Source organism: Polistes fuscatus, unplaced genomic scaffold, assembly GCF_010416935.1.
Source record: "Polistes fuscatus isolate 324 unplaced genomic scaffold, CU_Pfus_HIC Scaffold15, whole genome shotgun sequence".
In the NCBI taxonomy this organism is placed as follows: Eukaryota; Metazoa; Arthropoda; class Insecta; order Hymenoptera; family Vespidae; genus Polistes; species Polistes fuscatus.
The window spans coordinates 148,744-174,283 of NW_025113053.1; the positions used below are offsets into that span (position 1 = coordinate 148,744).

Here is a 25,540-nt window from a genome sequence, read left to right on the forward strand (position 1 = left end):
TTTTTCATTCTTTCTTTCTTCGTTTATTAGAAGATAGAAAATAAATATAAGTACATTAGAGAGGGTAGTGTGAGATAGTAGCTGCTCGACTCGCAAAAGTTAGATGACACAATGCGCAATCATGTTAATAAGACTTCATGATAAACACACACGTAAAAATGAGTAGAGCGAGAAATATATATTTATATATATATAGGAATGATTTTTTGTTTCTTTCGTTTTGTTTTCTATACAACGCAAACACAGAGGGCGAGAGATACATTATATTTCATTATGTTATTTCTTCTTTTCCACAGAAATACAAGGCCAAATGTCCAACATTCCTCTACGTGATAATAATCAAAAATCAAATGTTCTTTTTATCTTGTCTTTTTTTCGAGACTATTTCAGATTTTTAATTCGGCGAGCTAGGACCTCGTAATCATCTTACAATTCTAAGAAGAAGATATGAAAAAAAAAAAGAATAAGAAGAAGTTGTTTATAGTCTCGAAAGAAAAGGATAATTGATTTTTTTTAAATATCACTTATGAAGATTTTGGATCAAATTGTTGGCCCCCTCCCCTCGCCTCGCCCCCTATCCCTGTACGATGAACAAGAAAGTCCTTCGAAAAAAGTTTTTTCTTTCGCGAGGTATCCGATCTGTTATATAATCTCAAAAACCAACACTCGCGCAAAACGCACTTGTAAAACACACTTTTCCACGAATCATTATCTTTCTTTCCTTCTTTATTTCGATGACAATGAAAACGCAATCGCATATCGCAACGCAGCGACATACAAATTGGAAAAAAAAAGAGTTTAACTCTGACAATATGTAGGACAACAATGCGTCGATGATGATGATGATGATGATCATGATGATTAAAAGCGTTTCACGCTTTTCAGTTCCTCTCTCTCTCTCGATTGGTACGTACGTACGAGTGGAATGAGTGTGTGAGTGTGTGTGTGTGATTAGTTACACGCTCGCGCGTATTTGTGTATAATATTTATATATATATATATAATTAACGCGATATATTTTCATTTGTTCGAAATGTTCTTCTATATCGATTAATTATTCAGCCGTATTTCGATATCGTATTAATTTCACCTACAGCTGATATAGTAAACGATTTAAATCGTAGGTTTTTCTCACTGAGAGCCGCATCATAATCGTAATAATTAAACACGACCAACGACGAATCTTCTACGTATTGTTGTAAAGTTGATGATGACTCGTCTGATGTTGTTGGCTCGGGTGAGTATGCTGTTGCAACGAGTGTTGATGCTGATGTTGATGCGGATTGGTATGCTGGTGTTGCTGCGAATGTTGTTGATGTTGAAGTTGATGTTGAATGTTGCTATGCCTCGCGTTATATCTAACGCTACCGGCCAACGAACTCCCTCTACCATGAGTACCAACCATACTCTGGGTATCGGACAATTCATCTTCTTCGGCACCTAAACTTCGAAACCTAACGAAGCCGTCTTCAGCAACCAGCATGGTAGACCCGGTTGTTGGAGCTTGCTCGTGTAAAGCTGGGACAGGTGTATGCCTGCCCCGGGTCTCGGAATTTCTTAAAGTTTGGACACCATTGCCATGACGACTCAATGATCCTCGTCCTTCATGGGGAAAATGACCCATCGTGCCGGATTTTCGTATGGAATGCCTTTCGAAGGTACCTACGGGTTAGCGTAATAACAATAATTGGATTCATTTTATTTTCCTTTTATATATGAAGTATTTATCTTAAAATATATAATAATGTATATTAAGAATACCTGATATGTTCAAATGTTCGGGCAAGGTGTTTAGCGGAAAACTGTCGTCGTAAACCTGTTTCCCAGTCCTCATGGTATAATTTTGTATCGCTTGATTGGTGCTGCATATCGCTGGATACAACACGTCGTCCATATTTTCCGTGGACGTTGAACTCCCGCATGGGAATAGTGCAAAACCCGAATGAGCTGGATGTTGTTGTAATTGTTTCTCTCTTAAAGGATATTGCGAGAGACTAGCAACCCAAACCAATAATCCACAAACGCCGAGTTCTAATAACCTAATGATGAATTGCCAGCCCCACCAGAACCAAGGATAAGGCAGGGAACGTTCGCGTATGCCAAAAATACCATAGAGCTGTACAAAACCCAACACTACGAAGATCATAGCGGTTGCTATGGTCGTATTAATGGCTCGTCTCAATGCCACTGTCGATGGATCGATCCCAGCGACTACGTGATTGACACCAGCAGTTTTATTGTTCATAATATGTATCTGAGAACGTACGACACGATATACGTAAGCATAACAGAGGCCGAGGGTTACGCATACGATAATGTAGATACACTGACAAACTAGGGGTAGTATCTTTGCTTCGTCTCGATAACCCAGCACGTGAGTTGACACGTGGAGAGAGACGCATAGAACTATGTGTATGGTTGAGAAAAAAACTAGGGCACCTGGTGACAAAAGTTTGTTGTTCAAGGAGGGTGCCTCGGAGCATCGGGCCAGGTACAACATCAGCGTTGCAAATGCCGCCGACAACAACGGTGCCGGTAAGTACATCAAAACCCGTGACAATGGTTCCGGCAAGGAATGTCCCAAATTGTATGCATCGTAGAACAAATGAAAACATCTCAAAGTGCATACGGTAGTTAACAATAGATGTACCGCAAGGAAATACGACTGGGTAAGAAGATTGGTAGCTTCGTTGAAACGTACGATCTTGTAGATCGAATATAATGCCATTAGGGTAAACATGATGGCCGCGACGTAAACGTGAAGAGACCAGGCAATTTTCCAAGTTGATTCTAAGGGATTAGTGTCTATGTGTGGTACCAAAGAATCATCCACTTTGTCGTTTGGTCTCTTAGACGGTGGTGCCGGTGGTTGAGGTTGAGGATTTGGCAGTCTTTCGGTATCAACTATCTCGATATTGTCAGTTTTGAAACCGTTTTCCGTTCTCATACCGTGCAAATAATCGCCATCGTTTTCTTGTCTTCTCGTATTTGGCAGGTTGAAAATAGTTGGTTGGGTAACCTTTTTAAAAGGATCAACCGTACTACTGGTAATTGGCATCATAGTAGTAGTTCCCGTTGCGGTTGACGTCGTTACCGGCAACATAGGCGTCGACGTGCTTAATCTCTCAGTTGTTATAACCAACGGTACGTTTTGAAACGGGCTCTTAGTAGCAAGCGGTTTCAAAAGAATCTCAGGAATGTCTTGTTTTCTACCATTGCTACCGGAAAGTATGCGCGATATGCTTGGATAATGAAGTGTCGGTACGAACTCGTTCGAATTATTTCTCTTATCGTTATCACCGAACTCAATACCGAATTTAGAATTGCCGTTGTTGTTGCTCGTGTTGATGGCTTTGTTCCTAGAATGCGAGTGTCTTTCCGGAACGTGGGAGGAAACAGGCACTTGGACTAGGTCAGGTGGTCTGATAGGTATTCTCTCGTGGGCAGGTGTAAGACTAGGGGGTGGTACGGGTCTTCTTGCACCAGTATGCACGTCAGAATTCGTGCCCCTGAGCGTTGGCTTGTCGGCGAACGGATGAAGGTATTCCGGTGGTAAAGGTGGTGTAAATAAGGCTCGCGAAGGTGGAGCATACGATGGCAAATCACGTATACCCGATGATGCTGCTGTTGCGCGTGGTATTGGAATTCTTATAGAATGTAACGAGGGATTGATAGTTGCCGGTGTTATAGTTCTGATCGTCGTAGTCGTTGTGCTCGTTGTCGTCGTCGTAGATCTCGGTGTCGTCGTAGTTGTCGTTGATTTGTTAGATTTCGTGCCACTGCTTGTCGTACCACTGCTAAAAGTCGTCGTTAACGGCGACGGTACCGTTGACAATGTCGTACTAGCTGATACTTGTGCGTCGTAAGCTGGTACGCTACGTTTCGTGGTAGCCGAACTGTGTGCTACCTTGATGAATATTGCAGCAAGATTTTTTTCCAATGACGTATGATCCAGATTGAATATCGGACTATTAGGGCCACCGTCACCGTTCGACAAACAAACGTTTGCACAAAATTGCATTGTAATTATGAATGACGAGATAAGCAAACGCATCGTTCCTATCATGATGCTCGATAGTGTTTAGGCGTGCTCGTAGCGAACGTCCAAATATCTCGGTCGAACACAGGATCATTCCATAACCGGGAGTATTAGGAGTTTTTAAACGAGATAAAGCTAGAAGGTGTAGTATTTATTTAACCAACAAAACTATCACGTTTTAATGACTGAGAGATACGATGATAACTGCGATTATGAGAGGATTCTCGAAATAAGGACACTTACGAGAGGACCAGTCTTTGCGATTACTTCTAATACATTATTATTTTTTTCTTTTTCTTCGTTCATTTACACCTTCTTCATTTTCTATTTAATACGTAAATCGGAAGAAGAATGTGAATTGAGATGAGAGTTGAAATACTCGTAGAATAATTTTATTCTTTGAATTATTCAATATTTTTTCTTTCGTTTACGGGCTAATGCTGATGCTGATGCTAGGGGGAAAGAGAACAGTTTCCTGTCTCTTTTTTTCTTCTTCTTACCTACCGAGCATTGTCGCTCTAATATTCGTAGGTATTTTCGTCATTTTTTACAATCTCAAATCACTCAGATATTTCTACATTCTTATACGTATAATTATATATACATATATAAATATATATATGTATATATATATTTGTTGTTTTCAGTCATTCGTAATGTTTCGACAGGATTAATAAACGTTCAATTAGCCCGTCACATTTTGTTACGCACAAATTCGTGCAAATTGTTCGTTAAATCGATCAGATTCGAGAATATTTCCCCAGCTCTTTATCATAGCCCGATCAATTCTTCTGTTAATTTTTCTCTTCTTTTTTTTTTTATTCCAATTGGAAAAATCATTCACGATGGGAATGAATAAAAGATCATAGCTGAAAACACTTTTAACTTCTTATTATAATAATAGCATAACCGAGAAATTTTTCTCTCTATCTTTGCTTTTTTTTTTCTCTTGAAGAAAATATAAAATAATATTAATAATTTATTTATTTATTATCGACGACCACATTCTTATGTCCAACTTCCTTGATCGGATATTATATTTAAATTTAAATCATCATCACAGATAATAAATATCCTCGAGGAACATTCAATTCCATATAACAAACGTTGACTGGTATTCTTCCAATATGCTCGTCCAAAGTGCAAATAAGAAATAATCCTTGATACTTTTTTCATACTTCATCTGGGAAGGACTTTTTCGTATTTCGAAATGAATATGCGGGTCACTTATATAGTCCTTGGATCCACGTTGTTAGAAAGTCGATACCTGAAACGATACAGAAACAAAAAACTCATTAGAATAAATCTTTTTATAATCAGTGTTCATTATATTATAAAAGTATATTATTATTACTATTATTATTATTATTATTATTATTATTATTATTATTATTATTATTATTATTATTATTATTATTATTTTATATGTCAACTGTTCTTACTATCCTCTAATTATTATAATTCCGTATGCAAGGAGTATGCTAACTTGTGTGCATAAAATAAGACACCAACAGCAGCAACCAACTCCCCATTAAATAGCTTATAATGATAGAGGATTCTATTATATCTATCTCTCTCTCTCTCTCTCTCTCTCTTTCTCATATTCTCTGTAACGTGATCTCGCAAACAAAATCGATTGTAAAATGATCCAAAGGTGTGTGTTATGTTCTGTTGTGTAGTAGTGGTATGATTACATATTGTTTTTCGGGGAATGATGATATCGTATAAGCACGATGAAGCCCTGCAATTCATTAGTTACAATACTAACAAGAAAAGTATCAAACTGGCAAGGAAATTGTAAGGGGTTACCTAGTGGTTTTAAATTAATCAATCCTATTTCCTGACTTTATTTTCTTATTCATATATATATATATATATGTATAAGAATGAATAAATTATGAGAGTGGTTTAAATCAAAATGAATACAAAAAATAAGTATCAGTTATTTAACACCATATAATTTTAAACTAAATTAATTCAATATTATTTTCTACGATATTGTCAAAAATTAATTAGATAGCGTTTGTTATTTCAATATTATATAGAATTCATTTATTGTTCAAATTTAATCCTGTGAATATCTCGAAACAAGAGACATATGATTTAGATCACTTTCATAATTATGGGTATACATATATTGTTTTACCTTATCGTATTATTTATACAGGGTTAGATAAGATTTGTTTTTCAGCAAGATAAGATGGAACACAATCACTTTCGAGAATTTCGATATCAACCCTAGGTTGTAATTCGTCACACATATAAATGGATAATAAAATTATGCAAATTGTCTAATGGGGAAATAACAATTTGAATAATAATTCGCGTTAACAAAATACAGATAAATCAATAATATATCAAAATGTACAAATATCGATATTAGATTGAACCAAAAGTTTGTGTTGTTTCAGATAGTATGCAATGTTTTTGAAGTCAATAAAATGATTATACTTTATATGCAAGTGAAATTATTAATAAAAAAGAAAAAACCGCACGAACTTTTGAGTTTCACCCTTACAGTTAGTCGGAATAAGAGATTTGTTAGTAATCTCACCACGTATATTTTAAAATGATCAATTTAAAAAGAAAATGCAAAAAGTTAGGTATATTTGAGATGCAATGAGTACTCTCTCTATCTCTCTCTCTCTTTTTCATGGGATTATTAAATGCTAGGAAGGAAGAAGATAGCGAACTTTTCATGGATACTTGGTGTGTACAGCAAACATACACACATACATATATACATATATAGAAATGTAAGTTTCCAAGTGATGTACGCAAGGTTTCTACGATGCTAGCTAGCTAGCTAGCTTTGGCTTGGCTATCTACTCGTGCGTTACTTACCACGATGCTCGGGTCAAGAATGTCGTAATCGACATTCTCTGTGGAAACTCGCTTCTGATTGGAGGATGACTAACGTAAGCTTTTCAAATGTACGTTCTACACGCAAAGTGTTAATACCTTGAAAGACCTCAACGCGTTTATTACCCTGCATCAGGTACTACTAATGCAATACGCGATTACAAATGATACAGGTATATATAAAGATGTTGATGATTTAATAAAAAAAAAATAAAAGAATCAAGAAAAAAGAAAAGAAAAGAAAAGAATTCGATCAACGCGTGAGAACGCACAAAATTATGTATTTACATCGAGAATAAAAAACAAAGTGAAAAAAATAACGTATAGTATATAATTCGAATTCGACCAATAATATTGCTACGTAATTATCAAATGTGAATTATATATATATATATATATATATATATATATATAATTAATTCATATATATGTAATTCTTGATATAAAATACTTCATTGAATTAAAAAACATTTCCACTGTTTTGGAAAATTTGTATTTTATCGGGCTTCTTTTTTTTTACCGAATCGAATCAAAATTTATTTACAAAATATCGAATTGAATTTAAATTTATTAAATATTAATTACGTTTCAACGTTACCATGATATACCATTTGGAAAATAATGACTTACTCGAGTATATCTGACATGAGTGATTTTAAAAATGAATTTGTTGTCAAAAAGAAAGGAGCCCAGAATCAAAATGCACGTGTCAATCCCTGTTAGTATAAATTATTCCAATGTTCTTCCATCATCGTTTCAAACAATGAAAATGTATCAACATTTCAAGAAATGAAATGTATTAGGGTAAAACCAAAAGTTCGTGTTACGAACGATGTTTATTATGCTGTTACAGATAAGTGCAATTCTTTTGAAGTCAATAAAATTACTTTATATGCGAGTGAAGTATTAATTTAAAAAAAAAAAAAAAAAATGCACGAACTTTTCAACTAATACAAAGATAAAAGTTTAACCTAAGTTTATCTCTCGTTAATTACCAAGAGAAATAGAAGGTGGAGTGTTTACATGTATCATCATTTAGAATAATGATTCGAGTTATTTGTTTCCTTTTAAAAAAGAGGTGATGATGATGATGATGATGATCGCGTGCAAAGGGTTAATTAGGCTTTTTATCTAACAAAGAAAAGGAAAGAAAAAATAGAATTTTCCTCGCAGTAAAAAGAAGAAAAAAGGTTGGAGGGGAAAACTAAACGACAGCGTACTTTTCAGAGAGAGAGAGAAAGAAAGAAAGAAAGAGAGATTATGTTCTTCTATGATGCACAACGTAAAGGAGTCCATTGTATATAACTCGCACGATCGATCGGTTGGCATGATGCCATTACTGCTGTCTGCTGTCTCTTTTCTCCTACCAACCTTCTACCTCCTTCCTTCCTTCTTCTTCTTCTTCTTCTTCTTCGTCTTCTTCTTCGTCCTCTTCTTCTTCTTCTTCTTCTTCTTCTTCTAGGTATTCGCACATTCCTTTCCCACGAGCTACGAATTTACTTTCTACGATATTCTTATATATTCTGTCTTTCTCTCTTTTGGCGAGCAACGAATCGGAGAAAATACAAAAAAATATTTGAACAAAATTGGAATAATAATAATAAATAATAATAAAAATAAAATATAACGAAGTTCGGATATGCTTCGGGAAAATCAATGGAATAAGCTTAACTTGCTGTAGTATGCACGGATATCATATCGTGAATTTTTGTTTTGTTTATATGTGTATATATATATGTATGTATATATTTTTCTTTTTTTTTTTTTTTGATATTATATTTTTATTGTTGAATTATCCGCATAACTTATTTTTATACATCTCAGTGAACGAGTAATGGGATAAAAAATCACATACATGTATATATGTATGTATAGATGTGTGCGTGTGTATAAAAATATCGAAGCATTCAAATCGGTAGGATAAGCTTCAACTCGCGTGCGTTATCACAGCGATTTTTTTCCCCAATTGTTTGTGCAAGTTATTCTTATATGCCTCAGTTAACAATTCATCGAATAAAAATATATATATATATATATAGTGAATATATCCTTTAAAATCGTATACCATTACGCTTATTTGATTTTTCTTTAAAAACTATTGATACAGTATGAAGAGAGAAGATAAAGAAAATTCAGAAATAAATACATTTAAATATTTATAGAGCTTTAACTTGAACATTTGTTATTTGATAACAAGTGAATTAAACAAATACGAAAATAATATACAGAAAATAATATAAAAATCGTACACGTTAGTATAACAGGGGGAATACTTCGTTTTTTTTTCATGACTTACAATTCATCATTCTTTTTCTTTTTTCTAATATTATTTAAATGTTTTTTTAATATCGGAATCAATTTAATACCCGTTAAAATAAGAATAACAAAAAATACATTCGTTTAAAAATCACGTATCCATTAATATATTACGAATATTAAACAATTTCGATTTATTTTACTGGATGAAAATGTTCAACTTAAATTCGTCACTGGGATAAAAACATTAAGACTAATGTATTTTAATTTAAACAATTCTAAATACTAAATAGAGTACATAAAAATGTTTAATATACTTTAAATGGTTATTAATTAATCCGAGGTAACGTTTATTGTAATTTAAAAGCTTGAAATATAAATTGGATATAAATCATCCTCTTCGAAATCCACTATAAAACTGGCTCATTGTCATTTCAAAAAATTCTTTTATTTAATATTATTTATATGAATTTTCGAAGGTTGCATATATATATAAGGAGAATAATATTCGAAATAAATAGAATTTAAGATTAAAGCATTCTGATTTTAGCATTATTTTAATTTATATGCAATTGTTTAAGCTAAAGTATATTTGTTTTGAAGTATTTTAATAAGTATGTAATGTTTAAGCCAATATATATATATATATAATATTCCTACTAAATAGAATTTCCTTATTAGGAAAGTCATATAAATAACATTGGATAAAAGAACGTTTCGTAGACAACAACGTATCAGTCTAACGGTGAATTTTGAGAAGAACGGTACTCCCAATTAATACTCGGTAATTTTAAACAACAATATACATTTCATTCGATTAATTAACAATTATTTTAATAATTTAATCCGCTCTACTTATATTTGATATTATTAAAAAGTATAATTATTAAATACCTATTAGCATACTTTGAATATTAAATAATTTCGATCTGATATTCTGTTAGATCAAAATTTTACCCAGTAATTTAAAATTTAATTTAACGCAGTTAATCATTGCGTAAGAACGTTAAAACAAACACATTTTAGTTTAAACAATTGTATAAAAATTAAAAGAATACTAAAATCAGAACGTTATATAATTTTAAATTCTTTTTATTAGATATAATATTATCGTTACACATATGCGCAACTTTCATAAAGTTATATAAACAATATTCATAAATGACAACGTACCAGTCTAACAATAAATTCCGAAGAATACAGTGCACCGAAAATGTACTACATCTTTTTAAACTACAATAAACATTTCGTTCGATTAATTAATAATTATTTTAATACTCTAATGCACTCTCTCTGCTTATATTTAAGATTATTCAAACACACACACACACATATATACATATATATATAGGTTTAAATACTATATAACATCTCATTAAACAAATAGGAATAAATTCCCTAGAGTGATATTTAAATCATATCATCTAAATGAATAAAGTAAAATAGAAAATCATTCATTCCTAATAGGACTTACGCCACTCCTAATAATCTTATCGATCTTAAATATTAAATATAAACCTTTGAAAGTGTGTTAAAATAGGGAGATAAAGAAACAATGAAGAGGAAACACCCCTTCGGACAATGAATTGGCTCGTTTAAAAGATAATTAAAAATGAGTGATAAAAACGAAGGGAGAGGAAAAAGAAAAGAATAAAAAGAAAGAAAAAGAGAGAGAGAGTGAGTGAGTGTGAGTGATGAGTGTGAGTGAGTGAGTGAGAAGGAAAATAAAAATTGATAAGAATACTTGTGTCGTGATAAAGAAGGGATCACAAACATACTCACATTTCTTTACGACCGACAACAACAACAACAACAGAAGCTGCCTATTATGATAGGCGAACAATGAACGATGCCCTAATAATAGGACGTCATTAGGGTTGAAGGAAACGAATAAGTAAGTCATTGATCCGAACTACCACCCCGTTGTCGTTGTCGTCGTCGTCGTCTCTCGAACCTGCAACAGGCCGCATAAAATGAAATTAATGTCGTAATAATCGTCCCAAGCGTAAAAGATAATGTCTCGTCTCTCTCTCACTCTCTTTATCTATCATATATATATCTCACTCTCTCTATTTCATTCTCATTGGAATAGCCAGGATTGTCGTTGCACGGTTTAATGCCGTAATAATTGTTCTCCCGAGCGACTTATCGCAATATTAGCCAAGCTATACCTACCACTATTCTAATTCGGTGTTATACTACTACTACTAATACTACTACAATACTATACCACCACCATCATCACGTATATGGTGTTCTCGCAGGGATTGCTTCTCCTGTGAGATCGATAATCTCGCAATGCGTTTCTCCTTTTCATATATATATATATTATATACGACCAGCTATATACACCTATGTATAGTTATGTACACGAATCATTCATATTTAAAGTTATGTACATACATATACCTCTACGTATACATCTGTCTGATTCGTTTCTATTCCTCCTTCCTCCGCTCCCTGTCCAAGTTAGGAAGAGAGAAAGATAGAAATAGATAATGAGAAAGAATGACAAACTACAGTAGTAACTTTTGACGAGCAATCATGTGGTAGAGAAAGAGAGAGAGAGAGAGTGTGTGAGTGAGTGAGTGAGTGAGTGAGTTTATTATACATGTTTGATCCCTTCTTTGCCTATCTAATGAACATTTCCATTTTAAAATATCAACGGGGTCACTAAACGCGACAGATACCAAAGGATAGCATCGATCCTACGCTACACGTACACGCGTACGCAAATACACGCACACATAATCAAGGGTTATCAAGCAATATCAACGAACGTAAATGAAAACTACCACCTCCCCCCCTCCTTTCCCCTTCCCTTCCACCTATCAACTCGAAAAAGAGAGAGAGAGAAAAAGTTTTACGGGTTCTATTTTCAGTATTATCCTTCTTGAATCCCGTTTTGATGTAATATCAGTCGAATGGTTGACAAGGATTGAACGTTGTTAATAACGAAATACAGAAAGGTAACAAAAACGAAGATCTCCTCTCTCTCTCTAGTTGAACCATCGTGATTCCTCGATCGTCAGAGAATATGGACAAATGGATGGACGACGGATGGACGGATGGATGGATGGATGCATGGATGCATGGGTTGGCTTGTCGAACTTGCAAAGGAAAATGAATCAAAGGGAGCAATTAAAAAAATAACGAGAATGAATGAATGAGGGAGAAGGACAGAGACGGAACAACTGTTCTCCCCCCCCCCGTCTCATTCCCCTATTCCCCATTCCCCCTATATATGAATTCTCTCCCTTTCAGTCAGACCTTTGCATCATCGTTCAATCAAAGCCATGCATCGTTGGACGAATGCACATGCATATAGAAATCTAAAACTTATAATATACCACCGTATATGTATATTATAAATAAACATACATGTGTGTATGTATATATATATAAATACAGAATCGTTTAGGATACTTCTCTTGTTAGCCATCATTTTAAACATTTGCCATATCACGATCGTCTAAAGTATTTTTCTTCGAAGTTTAAAGGGCGGTGACGGGGTGAAGGGATTCTTAAAGACTAGGAAGACGGTTTCTATTGTCACACGGATGAATAACGAAGATACATTAAAGAAGATGAAAGAGAGAGAGAGAGAGAGAGAGACAACTATTACCTTTCAAATTACGAACAGCACAGATTAGATACTTATAAGCTCGAATTCTTGACTCTCATATCTTCCCCCTTCACCCTTCGTTCGTTCCTTCCTTCCACCTTCCTCATCGTTCGCCTTCTCTCCTTTTTCTCAATAATCTCTTCGCCATCCTATCCTCTCTCTCTCTCTCTCTTTTTCTCTTTTATGAGTATGCGTCATTCGATCGTCACTCGACCAACAACCAACTACTCTCCACGATGTATTTTCTACAGTCTAGACTGTGTTCCCTTCTTCTTTCCCATATAAAAGAGTGCCCATGAGTGTACACACCTCGCATATCTTCACGATTGCGTATTAAAACAAACTATACGTCTACGGAATTTTTATGAGTTCGTCACATTTCCGAATAAATAGAAAATGGGATTGGCTTTGTGGTTTTGTTCACTCAATTTATTTTTCTTGTCCTTTTTTTTCTTTTTGGTTCATCTCTCCTCTTCTTCTTCTTCTTTTTCTTCTCATTCTTTATTTCTCGTACTTTTTTGTGTAATTATAATTTTTCACCCTCTACTCTACCCTCTCCCACCACCACCACCACCACCACCCACGTGTGAATAACTATAGAACGAATTATAATATACCATTTATTATGTTAAATTTGATATGGGCTAACTTTTATTTCTTATTTTGTTATTACAATTACTTGTATTTATATATTTTCGATTAAGATTGTAGATAAAAAATTGTACCTATTATTTTGTAAATTTATTTTTCTCTCTTGGTCGAAATTGTTAAAAAGAAAAAAAAAAAAAAAAAAAGAAGAAGAAGAAATCCCCTCCTATTGAAAATGAGCGCCTGCGTTTATATTCATAAGACATCTTTTGATATGATTAAAGATATTCAAAATATAAATTTGACAAAATGAAAAGTGGGTTGAAATATTCTTCAAGGTTTTTCTTTCAACGAAAATATTTAGACGTTATGACGAACCGACGAAGATGACGATGATTATTTAGATGACGATGATGATCTCTGGCAGGTAGAGCATGAAGATAAATGGAAAAAGAAAAATTCATAAAAAATATACGCTTAGGTAGTAACAATGGTTGGTGTCCGTTAACGATAACATTAGACCGTGCCCTTTTTAAAAAGCCATAAGAAAACACCATGGGTGACTGGTTAAGACTGCGCCCGTGCGCGCGCGCGCGCGCCCGCATCAACGCACAAAATGCAGAACGACAGCTGCTTAGCGGTGGTGTACAATATAATAGCTCCAACACACTAATCCGACCAATGTCCATCAGGTACAAGAAGAAGAAAAAAGAATAGAAAGCGGAACGTAAAATGCAGTTAAATTCCCCCTCCCTTCCTCCCCCTTTTTTTCATTTCATCGCCTTCCACACCTTTTGGCCCTCCCCCCCCCTTCAAACGCACGACTAACTTTTTTGTGTGTGTGCACATTCGATTGGTCAATAAATAAACGAATAGAATTTTTAGAAATAAAACATAAAAAAAAGAAAATATCATTTATTTATTTAGATAGGAAATATTTGTTCAAAGCATTTCGACAAACCGCACGTTATTACCAGGGTGTATTTTTTTTTTTATTATTATTATATTTGAAATAATTTACACTGGGGGAAAGAGAAAAAAAGTAATTTCTTTTTTTCAAATCGTTGTAAACTTCGATATCATTTATTGACCAATCCAATATTTTCACGTGCACGCGTGTTTTTTCTCTTTGTTTTTTTTCTCTCTCTTTCTACGTGGTTTTTCCCACGTTAACGCGGGTATTTAAAAAAAAAACTTTTCACGCCCCCTTCCCTCCCCAGAGAATTACATTTCCCGAAAATGTATAAAATAAAAAAGAGAAAGAAAGAGAGAAAACTAGAGAGAAACATAGAAATAAAAAGAAATTATCTTGTGCATCGTATCTCACCACCACCACCACCACCACCACCACCACCACCACTTGAGAATATTAAAACTCGAACTTTTAAAATGCCGCTTTTGCTCTCTCTATCTCTCTTTCTCTCTTTATTTCTTTCAGTACGATGTTTAGATCGTCGAAAGATATATTTTTATCTAATAACGAAAATCTAAATCGCCTTCTCTCTTTGCGTGTTAAGAGGTACGCGTTTTCGATTTACCATACGATAGAGGAAAGAAGAAAGAAGAAAGAAAGAAGGAAAGAAAGAAAGAAAGAAAGAGAAAGAGAAAGAGAAAAAGGGCTAATGCAAAAGGGTAGAAAAGTTACATGCCGAAGTGAACGCACAGGGACTGGTTGGTATGAAAAAATAATAATCTGGGACAAAAGAATTTCGTGGAGAAAATTCGATGACCTGCTGCAGTTAAATATCGACAATCGAGATACCAAAAGCGGCTAAGGAAGAAAGGGATTATAAGATTAAAAAAAAAAGGAAGAAAGGGAGAAAGGACTAAAAGAAATGTGGGTGGGAAAAAAAATTAAGTGAAAGTTAAATCGATGGGGGGGAGGGGAGAGCTTTCGGGAAAATGCGATTTTTCCACTCAACCATTGGAATCTCTAAAAGGAAGAAAGTTGGAAATCATAAGATCAAAGAAACAGAAAAAAAAATGGAATGTAAAAGAAAAAAGAGACTAACTTTTACAATGAAAGGGTGTATGTCGAAAAAAAAAAAGAACCATCGAACCGCAATAAAAGATTGTAATATTCTGACTCGACAATTGAAATACCCAAAATTTATGAGGGAAGGGCTAATAAAAAAAAAAATATCCCATGGCTAAAAGGTGGGTGGAAAAAGAAATAACGGACGAACTTTAAAAAATGTAGAAATGTATCCGGGAAAAGGGAAAACCGAAGGGAGAACAAAATTTACAGAAATCTTTGATGTCTCAACTAAACCAACCAACCAACCAACCATCCAAATGCAAAAAGGGTTGTTGGATACCGAAAAAAAGAAAGAAGAAACCTAAAAAAAAAACGATACTAGACACCTTAAAAAGGAAAATGGAATAGCCATAAAAAGGAATAATAAACTGAGTACAAATGTATAGGGGGGGGGGAGAAAAAACTTACATAAGATATCCTATTTTATGAAAAGGAAGATAGCAAAGGAAGAAACCGGTCAAAAATATCTAACAAAATAAAATAAAATACAAATAATTTCCATCTGTTTTTCTATCAGTATATTGCACTGTCAGATTGATCAACATTTTTCAATTTAAAATTGCATATCGTCAGATTGGAATATTAAAACAAAATAGAAAAAGAAAAAGAACATTTTATTTTTCCCGGGAAGAAACTCATCCCAACGTTATCAAAGAACATACAACTGAACATAAGTAAAATACTATCGCACGATTGGTACCAAACATCGGTACGAAAAGAGCCACCATCATCGTCACGAGCGAAACAGCTAGTAGATAAGTAGAAATCTTAGCAGTAAAATTCTAGCAGTACCCCACCATCTCGACAGAGATGCTGCTTTTCCTCGAGTGCATCATTCATCGTGGCCAATGGAATGTGTGCAGCTCATCCTTTCTCATTGCCCTCGACTCTTCGACATTTGCACTCACCTCGATAGAAATGCCACTCTCCTCGGCGTAAGAGAGGAGAGGAGAGATGAGGGGAGGTAGGTGGGTGGGCGGATAGCTGGATTTGAGGGGTATGGGGGGCTTTTATGCAGAAACCACCGCGTTCTCGATGAAGAGAAGAGGCCAACGCGATGTGCTTCAACGCAACACCACCACCACCTTCCAGCATCATCATTACTATCGTATACGATAGTTGGAAAGGAGAACAAGAGGAAGATCTCTCTCGTTTTGCTCGCATCCAATGCAACCTTTTCTACCAATGTACATATATACATATATGTATATATATATGTGCGTGTATATTACATATACATAGGTGTATAGGTTAGTGTGCACACGGCGAGTAAACAAAGGCAATTAGAACGAGTAACTCGTCTCATAAAACGCTGAATTTCAACGCCTCTCTTCTCTTTCTCTCTCCCTTTTTCTTTCTCTCTTTTCACGAAAAACCTTCGATTCTTCGATCGAACAAAACGATGTTCAAATTCTACGCCTGGGTGTATATTTGTGTTACATACACGTAACAGAGAGAGAGTATACTTGGAACGAATTCTCTTAAAAGATGATAAAGATGTATATGTACGAGCCAAGGAAAGTTTAACGTGCCTGCCAACAAGAAGAGGAAGAAGAAGCAGAGGTGATGTGTTAGCTACCGAAACACCTACTTTTAGGTACTATAAGAAGAAACCAGATGCTGCAGATGGACGCAAAACAGACTTGGACTTGTGCTTACAATGGACTTCCCCTTATATCTATTCCTCTCTCTCTTTCTCTCTTAACCGATCAAAATTTTCCTAACCATCAGCCCCCTAACCCCGTCCCCACCTCCTCGTCGTTCCCCTTAGCACAAGCATCCTGCTCTTTCTTATTTCTTCCACACGTGAAATGTAAAGAGCACGTGGAAAGCTGCATGTGAAACCTGGAAATGAAGATATTCAATAACCCAATAGTAGCCTACTCTTCTCCTTCTTCTCCCTCCAATCTTTTGTGCACGCTTTCGAGGAAAGACATTTGACGTGTCTCTCGGAAAAAGGTGGCGATGATGGTAGTGGTAGTTAGGCAAAGAAGAAGAAGAAGAAGAAGAAGAAGCCTAACCTAATGCGATCAGGACAATTTTCATATGTTATATTTATTTCTTTTTTTTTCTTTCTTCTCTCTCTATATTCGTTATCATCATAAATAAAAGAGAATTTTTGTATGGGGGATAAATTATTAAATAACACATGCTGCTTAGGTATATGTTCGCGTGTCTGTCCTGCGTCTTTTCTTTTTTTTTTTTTTTCGTTGAAAGAGTCTCGTTTGCTAGACAACGTATATACTATAGCATAGTAAAGTAGTTTAACCTTTTTAAAAAAACTAAGGTGTATTCTTCGTTGTATCCTTATTTCAAACGAAATTCTTCGAAAAATTCTATGATATCGTGACGAGTACGGTTCGTTCGTTCGCTCGCTCGCTCGCTCGCGTGGTGCATCAGAAGTCACTTTTCATGTAAATTTATGTACGACGGAAGCCCTATTGTATTAGGGAGTAACACAAGGCACCCACGCATGACTCCACTCTCTCTCTCTCTCTCTCTTTCTTTCATTCTTTCATTGATACGACTGCGAACGAGGTTCGAAGGAACGTGTTTACTAAAATAGGAGATGATGATGACGATGATAATCAAAAGAACATCGATAATAATAAAACGAAGAAGAAGCCAGTATAAAAAGGACTAATATCAATTTCGGTGCATACATCAATGAGATGCATTTTGTACAAATCGTGTATAATGTTGTTCAATGTTTCCTGTATTATGACAACAACAACAACAACAAAACAGAATTTATCACGTGTATCCGAACGATCGATAATAAGGTAAATGTATCCTTGAATATCGGGTCAGTAAAAGTGATAGTCAGTGGACGAATAGGTGAGTGTAATGAAAGAGAAAGAGAATGAGAAAAAGAAGAAGAAGGAAGGAAGGAAAAGAGAGAGAGTGAGAGAAAAGAAATAAAAGAAAAATCACAACAGGTTCGACCTTAAGTAGTTGGCAATTTGCATGCGCGACAGGTGCGGTGCGAGGCCGGCGTATTACGTGTTTATTTCACGTGTCTTGCATACCTGGCGCACCGATTTCAACGGATTAGCATAATATATTGCTAAGGAGCACGTCATTGGTCGAATATTATTCGAACGTTAAAGAGAACGTGAAAATTATTTGGTGGCATCGAGGAGGAGGGGGGGTTGGAATAAAACCAAAAATACACGCAAAATAATAAGGAAACACAGTAGTACTGTATTCTATCTCGTTTTCTCGCAAGTTAATCTTATAGATGTTACAAGTTTGTCTCTTTTTAATCTCGGTACACGTCAATTATATTTCATTGAGTTTTCAAATCGCAACGATCCTAAATAAATGTTCGCTTAAAAAAAGAGATATAGAAAAATATAAATGATTCGATGAACGAAGAAATTATATGAATATAGAAAGAGCAAGTGATTCGAAGAGAAAGTGATAAGGAAAGAAAAAAAATGTGTGGTCAGTGGCACGAGTTATTCGCACGAAGGAAGTTAATGATAGATAAAAGGTCATTGAGTGACGTGTTCGATAAAGTGAAAACAAGTGGAGGAAACTGAAGAACAAAGCGATAGTCGTTGTACTTTAAAGAAAAAAAAAGAAAAAAAGAAAAAAGGGGGAAAGAGAAGAAAGACGTGTTCGTTCGGAATACAACGAGTCGATGGCTAAGGAAGAAACGATATAGAGAAGGGCAATGTACCGTGCGAATGACGTTTTAACATAGCCACACACCAGACACATATACACATTTACATGCATACATACATACATACATAGGTAAGTGTACGTAAAGAGTATACACGATTTGTAGGAATTCCGATTGCAATCCCCTACGTATATAACATATATATATATATATGTTGTAAGGTTAATGAAAGGAACGATCGTAAAAGAAAGCGCGTTTCTTCGTTACTTCTTCTTCTTCTTTTCCTCCTTCCTTTTTCATCTTCATCTTTTGCTTCCATAACAGTGAAGAAGAAGAAGAAGAAAAAAAGAAGAGAAAAATGTTTATACGAAGACGGTGCATTCTCAATCTAAAGTCTGCTTGCGCGTTCGTATATCCATCAGAGTTTTCTCGGTGTGTGCAGAAGGGTGCAGTGCAAGTAAAGAAGAGGAGGTGGTGTACAGAAGGAACATACACACACATACGCGCGCACATACACATACACAGAAACACATAGGGATAAAGACGCGACGCATATAGGGGGTTCATGCAGACTGTGCAGGGGGGTCAGGGACGTAAAGAGACAGCGGGGTGCACACGCTCGTAGCACGCGCGCTAAAGTCGGCTTACGACTTAAGGTCTACTGCGGATTTATCCGCCAGGAAAAAGATAAAGAAAGAAAGAGAGAGTGAAAGAGAGAGAGAGAGAGGGGCTGGGAGGGGAGGGGAATGAGAAGGTACAAGGGAAAAGGGCAAGGGACTCTCGGCTTGGTCAAGATTCACGTTCTAACGTAAGAGGAATTATAAAGAGACATAAAGTATCACGCATTTACATCATACAGTAATGGACACCTGCATTTTAACGATATCGCCAATGAATTTAAATAATGTTAGATAGGTTGTGTACGAAGAAAGAAACAAAAATAAGTAGTAACATTTCTTTATTTGAAATCCTTGATATACGGATAGAACTTCTCGTTTATTGGATTTGATTTAATTGCGAGAATGATGATAAGGTAAAGAAGAAAAATATATAATATATGAATTAGCTAAGTAGATAAAATGATATCGTTTTGGGGGGAGGGGTATGAAATGGTTAACGAAAAGATACAAGTGTTTATATATATCTAAAGATAAAAATAGCGAAACGCGAAACATGAAGGTAGGTAGAAAGATAGAAACAAGAGAACGGTAGAAGTGAAGATGAGAAAAAGGTAAGTAGAAAGGAGACACAAGAGAAGACTCCCCTCCCCTCCCATCCCCCCAGCCCATCCAACGGCAAGCGTTGAGATTCCAGTTTCTCCGTTAGCCAAGGAATCGAGGATCGAGGATGAGAATGAGGATGATGGGATGAGGATGAGAAGAAGAGAAGCTGGGTAGGTACTTACACATATATATACACCGGCGAAGGGCCTAACTCGTCGAGGTCGGGTCGAATAATAAATAAAAGAGCAGAGTGAGAGAGAGAGAGAGAGAGAACATGGATGGGTGTAAGGTGGTTTGTAAAGGTAGAGAGAACTTCTCTCTCTTTTTCTATCTTTCTTTTTCTTTCTACATGGCATAAGGTACCGGCCACGGTGGCGGTGAAGGTTCCACCGGTGATGGTGGTGATGCTGCGGCTACGGCTAAGGTTGTTGTTGTAGCCCGTAGCTGCTGCTCAAGGAAGAAGATGCATCTACGGAATCGAAGAAGAAGAAGAAGGAGAAGAAGAAAGAGAAAGGAAGGAAGGAAGGAAAGAAAGAAAGAAAGAAAGAAAGAAATAAAGAAAGAGAGAGAGAGAGAAGGTTCCGGCGTTGCCACATGCTCACTGAATTTCTGAACCACCTTTCAAATATATAAAGACTGCCTTTATGAGAACGTCATTCATAATGTGATTCGAAATTCTTCGAAAATTTTTCGATAACTTTCTCTCCTTATTCCTTTCATCGAATATCATATATACATAACATATACATATACGTATACATATATATACTTCTTCTTCCTCTTCATCTACTCTCTCTCTCTCTCTCTCTCTCACTTTTTTCGATCTAAACGTGCGCGTTTAATTTATGAGGATTGGCTATAAAAAAAAGAAATAACGATCGATTTTATTGGAAAAGAAAAAAGAAAAAGAAAAAAAAACCCTTCTTCCTACCAGCTAATGTATATACTCATATACATACACACCTTCTTGCCTTTTCATTTTCTAACTACTCTCAATGGTTGGCTTAAGAAGATTACAAAAAAAAAGAAGAAGAAGAAAAGAGATTTTTCATTTCGAATCTTTCGTTGAAAGGAATAAGAAGAGCTAATCTGTATGGGATTTAAAAGGTAAAAGGAAAAGAAGAAGAAGATGATGATGTTGATGATGATGATGATGAAAGGAATGGAAGGGATGGAAGGGATGGAAGGGGGTTGTAAAATAGGAAATGAAGAAAAGCGATCTCTCGAAACGATGACAACGACGACGACGACGACGACGAGTCGTAACACGTCGTTGCCTTTGAATGAACTCATTTGCCCGAGAAATTTAAATCAAATCGAACGGATTACATTGTCACGATTCGTTAAAGCTTATCTTTCTCTCTCTTTCTCTCTCTCTTTCTGTTTCTGGTACCTAGTGTTAGTATTAGCTGGTGGTACTGGGGTGCTTCTTCAAATGAAAAGGATTAGTTCATTTCCAGTCTTCTTCTTGTCCCCTCCCCATCCCCCTACCCCCTTCCTCTTGCTTAATTAACTAACTACGAGAAATGTAATGATAGAAATGAAATGAAATTAAATGAAACCTTGAATACGCATAATGGAAAAAACGGTGGGGAAAAAAATTGCGCGCACGTTGTTATTCGAGTTTATTCGGTTAAAAAAAATTAAAGTTTCTTGTTGAACAATGAGAACAAAACTCGATGATACGAAAATAAAAATGAATAGGGGGGAAAGGATAGGATAGATAGATAGATAGATAGATAGATAGATAGATAGATAGATGGATAGAACGAATAAACAAAAAAAAAATGATAAAAGCACATAGAGAAGTTGAAGTTATGAGGAGGGAGGAGGGGGGAGGGACCTACATACACACACGACTCACATACTTTAAATGGCTTGTAGGACGGATAAAAAAGAGAGAGAGATAGATGGAAATAGTAGAGGAGGAGGAAGAAGAAGAAGACGAAGAAAAAAAGGGAAAAAAATGAGAATGGAAAGAGGAAAAGAGTAATGTGTTCAAAGTCGAAGAGTAAAGGTGTAAACGTATCGTCGCAAAGTAGAAGAAGCAGAGGAAGAGGTGAAATAAGAGGAGGCGAAAGAAGAAGAAGAAAAAGTATAGTACGAAACCTTTTTACCTTGTGAGGAGAAAGAAAGCCCCATTTTAGTTTGCTCCACGAAACTATTTTTCTCGTCGAGTCGATAGCGTCGTGTAATGGGAACGGAGGAGAAAAAGGTGAAGAGAAAGAAAGAGAGAGAGAGAGAGAGAGAGAGAAAAAGAGAGAGAGAGAAAAAGAGGGAAGACAAAGCTTGCCATCAAGCATGAATCCACCTATGCATGTATGATGTACGTATGTATGTACTACGTATGTATATATGTACGTATGTATGTAAGCGAGAAAAGGAAGGAAGGAAGGAAGAAAGGAAAGAGGGGAAGAAAGAGAGAGAGAAGAGAGAAAAAAAGAAGAAACACATCGAATATCGAAGCGAGTGGTGGAAACTAAAGGGAACGACAGATCGACCGACCTATCGACGAGCAATCTTCGTATATTCTTCACAAAGAGAAGTAACGATAGTTGGAAGGGAAAGAAGACAGGTAGACAGACAACGACGCGGACAGACGGACGGATAGAAAGAGAGAGAGAAAGAGAAATACGGTGGAAGGGGGGAAAGGGGGGGAGATAGAGAGAGAGAGAGAGAACAATGAAAAGGATGAACACCATCTCGTGCTCGATCGATAATAAAGGTCTTAGAAAGGAATCGATCGAGGTTGTTACGCTACCTACGATAAATTTTCTTTTAAAAAGCTTAAAATGGTATAACACAAAGTAGGATAAGAACACCTGTTAGATTATCATCTCTCGCTAAATGTTCGCTTCCTCACCACTACCACCATCACCCCTTCTAAACCCCCCCGTCTCGTTTCCAATTAAAGAATAATTAGGATCGACGATAATATGAAAGGAAATGAGAAAACTAATGAAGATTTTGTGTCTATTGAACGTCGGGTATACGCCCAGGGAAGAGATAGAGGAGGAGGAGGAGGAGGGAGATGGAAGAGAGGTAAAACTTTAAGAGTGCATCGTGTGAAAGAAAAAGAGATAATATATATATAGGTATATGTATATGTATATGTATATAAATGGGATTTATTCGCGCGCTCTCGAAAGAGTTAAGGAGAAGAAAGAAGAGGTGGGGTGGAGGGAGGACAAGGGGGGCAATGTAATGCAGCGATGAGAGGGATTCGTCCTCGTGCCACTATTGTAGGCTTTTACGCGAGAGAAACAAAGGTCCTTCTAAAAAGAAAAGAGAGAGAGAGACAGACGAACTTAACATAAAGAAATAAAGAAAGAAATAAAGAATGACAGAAAGATAGATAGATAGATAGATATTATATAAAGAGAGAGAAAAAAAGAGGAAGGATTGAAGGAAGGAAGGAAGGAAGGGGTTGGGTGGCACGTGAGAGAATGAAGCATTGAAGGCCGTACAAGAATAGGGTATTTTTTTTTTTAAAAAAAGAAAAAAAAGAAAAAGTAGTGGAGACATCACCGCGACATCTTCTACAAAAGCGTTACTCTGCCGAATATCTTTCGAAATTGATCGTGGGGTCTCGTAACGCGCATACTCTCTCATTTACCAACGATGCGAACGTACTACTTCTATGTACGTGTCGAGGGAACACGATAAATGGACCTTTCCCTAGGTCCTACGTGCTCTCTGCTAACGTTTTAAAACACACAAAAAGAGGGAAAATAATAAATAGTCGAGAGAAGATATTACAAGAGAGAGGGGGACACACACGCACACATATAAAAGTAAGGTTTTAAAAAACCTTAAATTTCGAATTAGAATCATCATTATCATCATCATTATCGTCATCATCATCGTCGTCTTCGTCGTCGTCGTCATCGTCGTCGTCGTGTCATGTCATAGGCGTTCGATAATAATAATAATAAAATTGGCGTGGCACGCACTTTAATCGCGAGGGTGCGTCCGACGTTTGTGTAATAAAAGCTCTGTTTCGAAGAAACACACGCGCGCGAACAACACGCGGCGAGTAATATAGGAAAGATAAGATAGAAAGAGAAAGATATAGAAAGCAAGAAAGAGAGAGAGAGAGAGAGATAGATAAATACAGGTAAAGAGAAAGTAAATAAGTAAGTACTCACTAATGTCACTTTCTGATGCATCCTCGTTACAGAGGGTAGAATTCGCGATGACGCTAGGATAACCCAAAGTGATATAATATAATCCAATTCCGTCTTCCACACCTTGAGGATCGTTGGAGCGAAGTACGCTCGATAATGGCTGGCACACATAAGTAACACTAAGGATGCACCAACAACGGTGCTTATTTTCTTCTTCTTCTTCTTCTTCTTTTCTTGTTATTTTTTTTTTTTACTCGCGCACTATTCACCGACAGACCGCGACGAATAAGACGGACAAACGTCCGAACGTTCTGCTCTGCTTTTTTTTTTCTATCTACCTGTCTCTCTCTCTCTTTTCTAGTAGTACCTATTCTATGTTTCTTTTTAGCAAGATACTTTTGATGAAAGAAGAGTAGACCGGCAAGGATCCAAAGATAAAAGGAGATAAAAGGAGGTCCTCTATTCTTTCTCTATCCTAGGCCCACGGGTGGCCATTACGTTTCTCACATCGTCGTCGCTACCACCGTTGCGAGGGTACAAAGCGAGAGAGGGTGGCTGCTGCTGCCTGGCTTCCTACTTGCTGTTGCCCGGGTGGGAGCGAGAGCGCAGACGGCACCGAACGACAGACCAAATGGGAGGGAGAGAAACATACACACTCTAAAGAGAGATGGAAAATGCACGATATAGCCCCTCTCTTTCTTTCTTTTCTCTCTCTCTCTCTCTTTCTGTCTCTTTCTCTTTCTCTATCGCACTATCCGAGCGAATAAATACACTCGTACTCGAAACGCCCGCTACGAGAGCGTGAGAGCGACTGGACTCGGCAACTTCGAGTGTCGACTAATCGACCAATCGTTGAGCGCCTCCCACCGAGCGCCATCTTGCCGCCACTCCGCAAGTAATTGGACAAAGGGAACTCCGCTTTCAGAAAGCCGACAGCAACCGAAACTTTTCCCTTCTGCCGCCTAAATATAATATCTGGTTGCTCTTACTTTTGATACCCTGTTCTCTTACCATCTCCCTCTCCCTCCCTTTTTATCTATCTATTTATTTATCTATCATTTTTTCTCCTACACTTTTTCACAAACTATCGTCTATTTTAGTTTCTAAATCTTTCGTTCGAACATTAGTGTTTGAAATTATATTTCTACATA

General features: G+C 36.3%; 1 protein-coding gene across 2 annotated transcripts; it reads right to left on the reverse strand.

Annotated features, from left to right (window-relative positions):
- Positions 1-25,249, reverse strand: LOC122514699. 2 transcript variants are annotated; one of them, XM_043631671.1, is made up of 4 exons: positions 24,411-25,249; positions 10,940-11,111; positions 1,762-5,306; positions 1-1,662 (listed from the first exon to the last, which is right to left on the reverse strand). In XM_043631671.1, exons 3-4 carry the CDS (start codon positions 4,064-4,066, stop codon positions 1,187-1,189), a joined length of 2,781 nt encoding a protein of 926 aa, XP_043487606.1. In that variant the 5' UTR covers positions 4,067-5,306; positions 10,940-11,111; positions 24,411-25,249; the 3' UTR covers positions 1-1,186. The 2 variants fall into 2 exon arrangements, with proteins under 2 accessions (XP_043487606.1, XP_043487605.1); XM_043631670.1 differs by lacking the exon at positions 10,940-11,111.
- Positions 25,250-25,540: the final 291 nt, after the last annotated feature.

Excerpts from the sequence above, each read along its gene's own strand:
- LOC122514699 (XM_043631670.1), bottom strand. The coding sequence starts at position 4,066 with ATGATAGGAACGATGCGTTTGCTTATCTCGTCATTCATAATTACAATG. Across the intron at positions 1,663-1,761 it reads CGAACATTTGAACATATCAG|GTACCTTCGAAAGGCATTCC; the intron begins GTATTCTTAATA and ends GCTAACCCGTAG.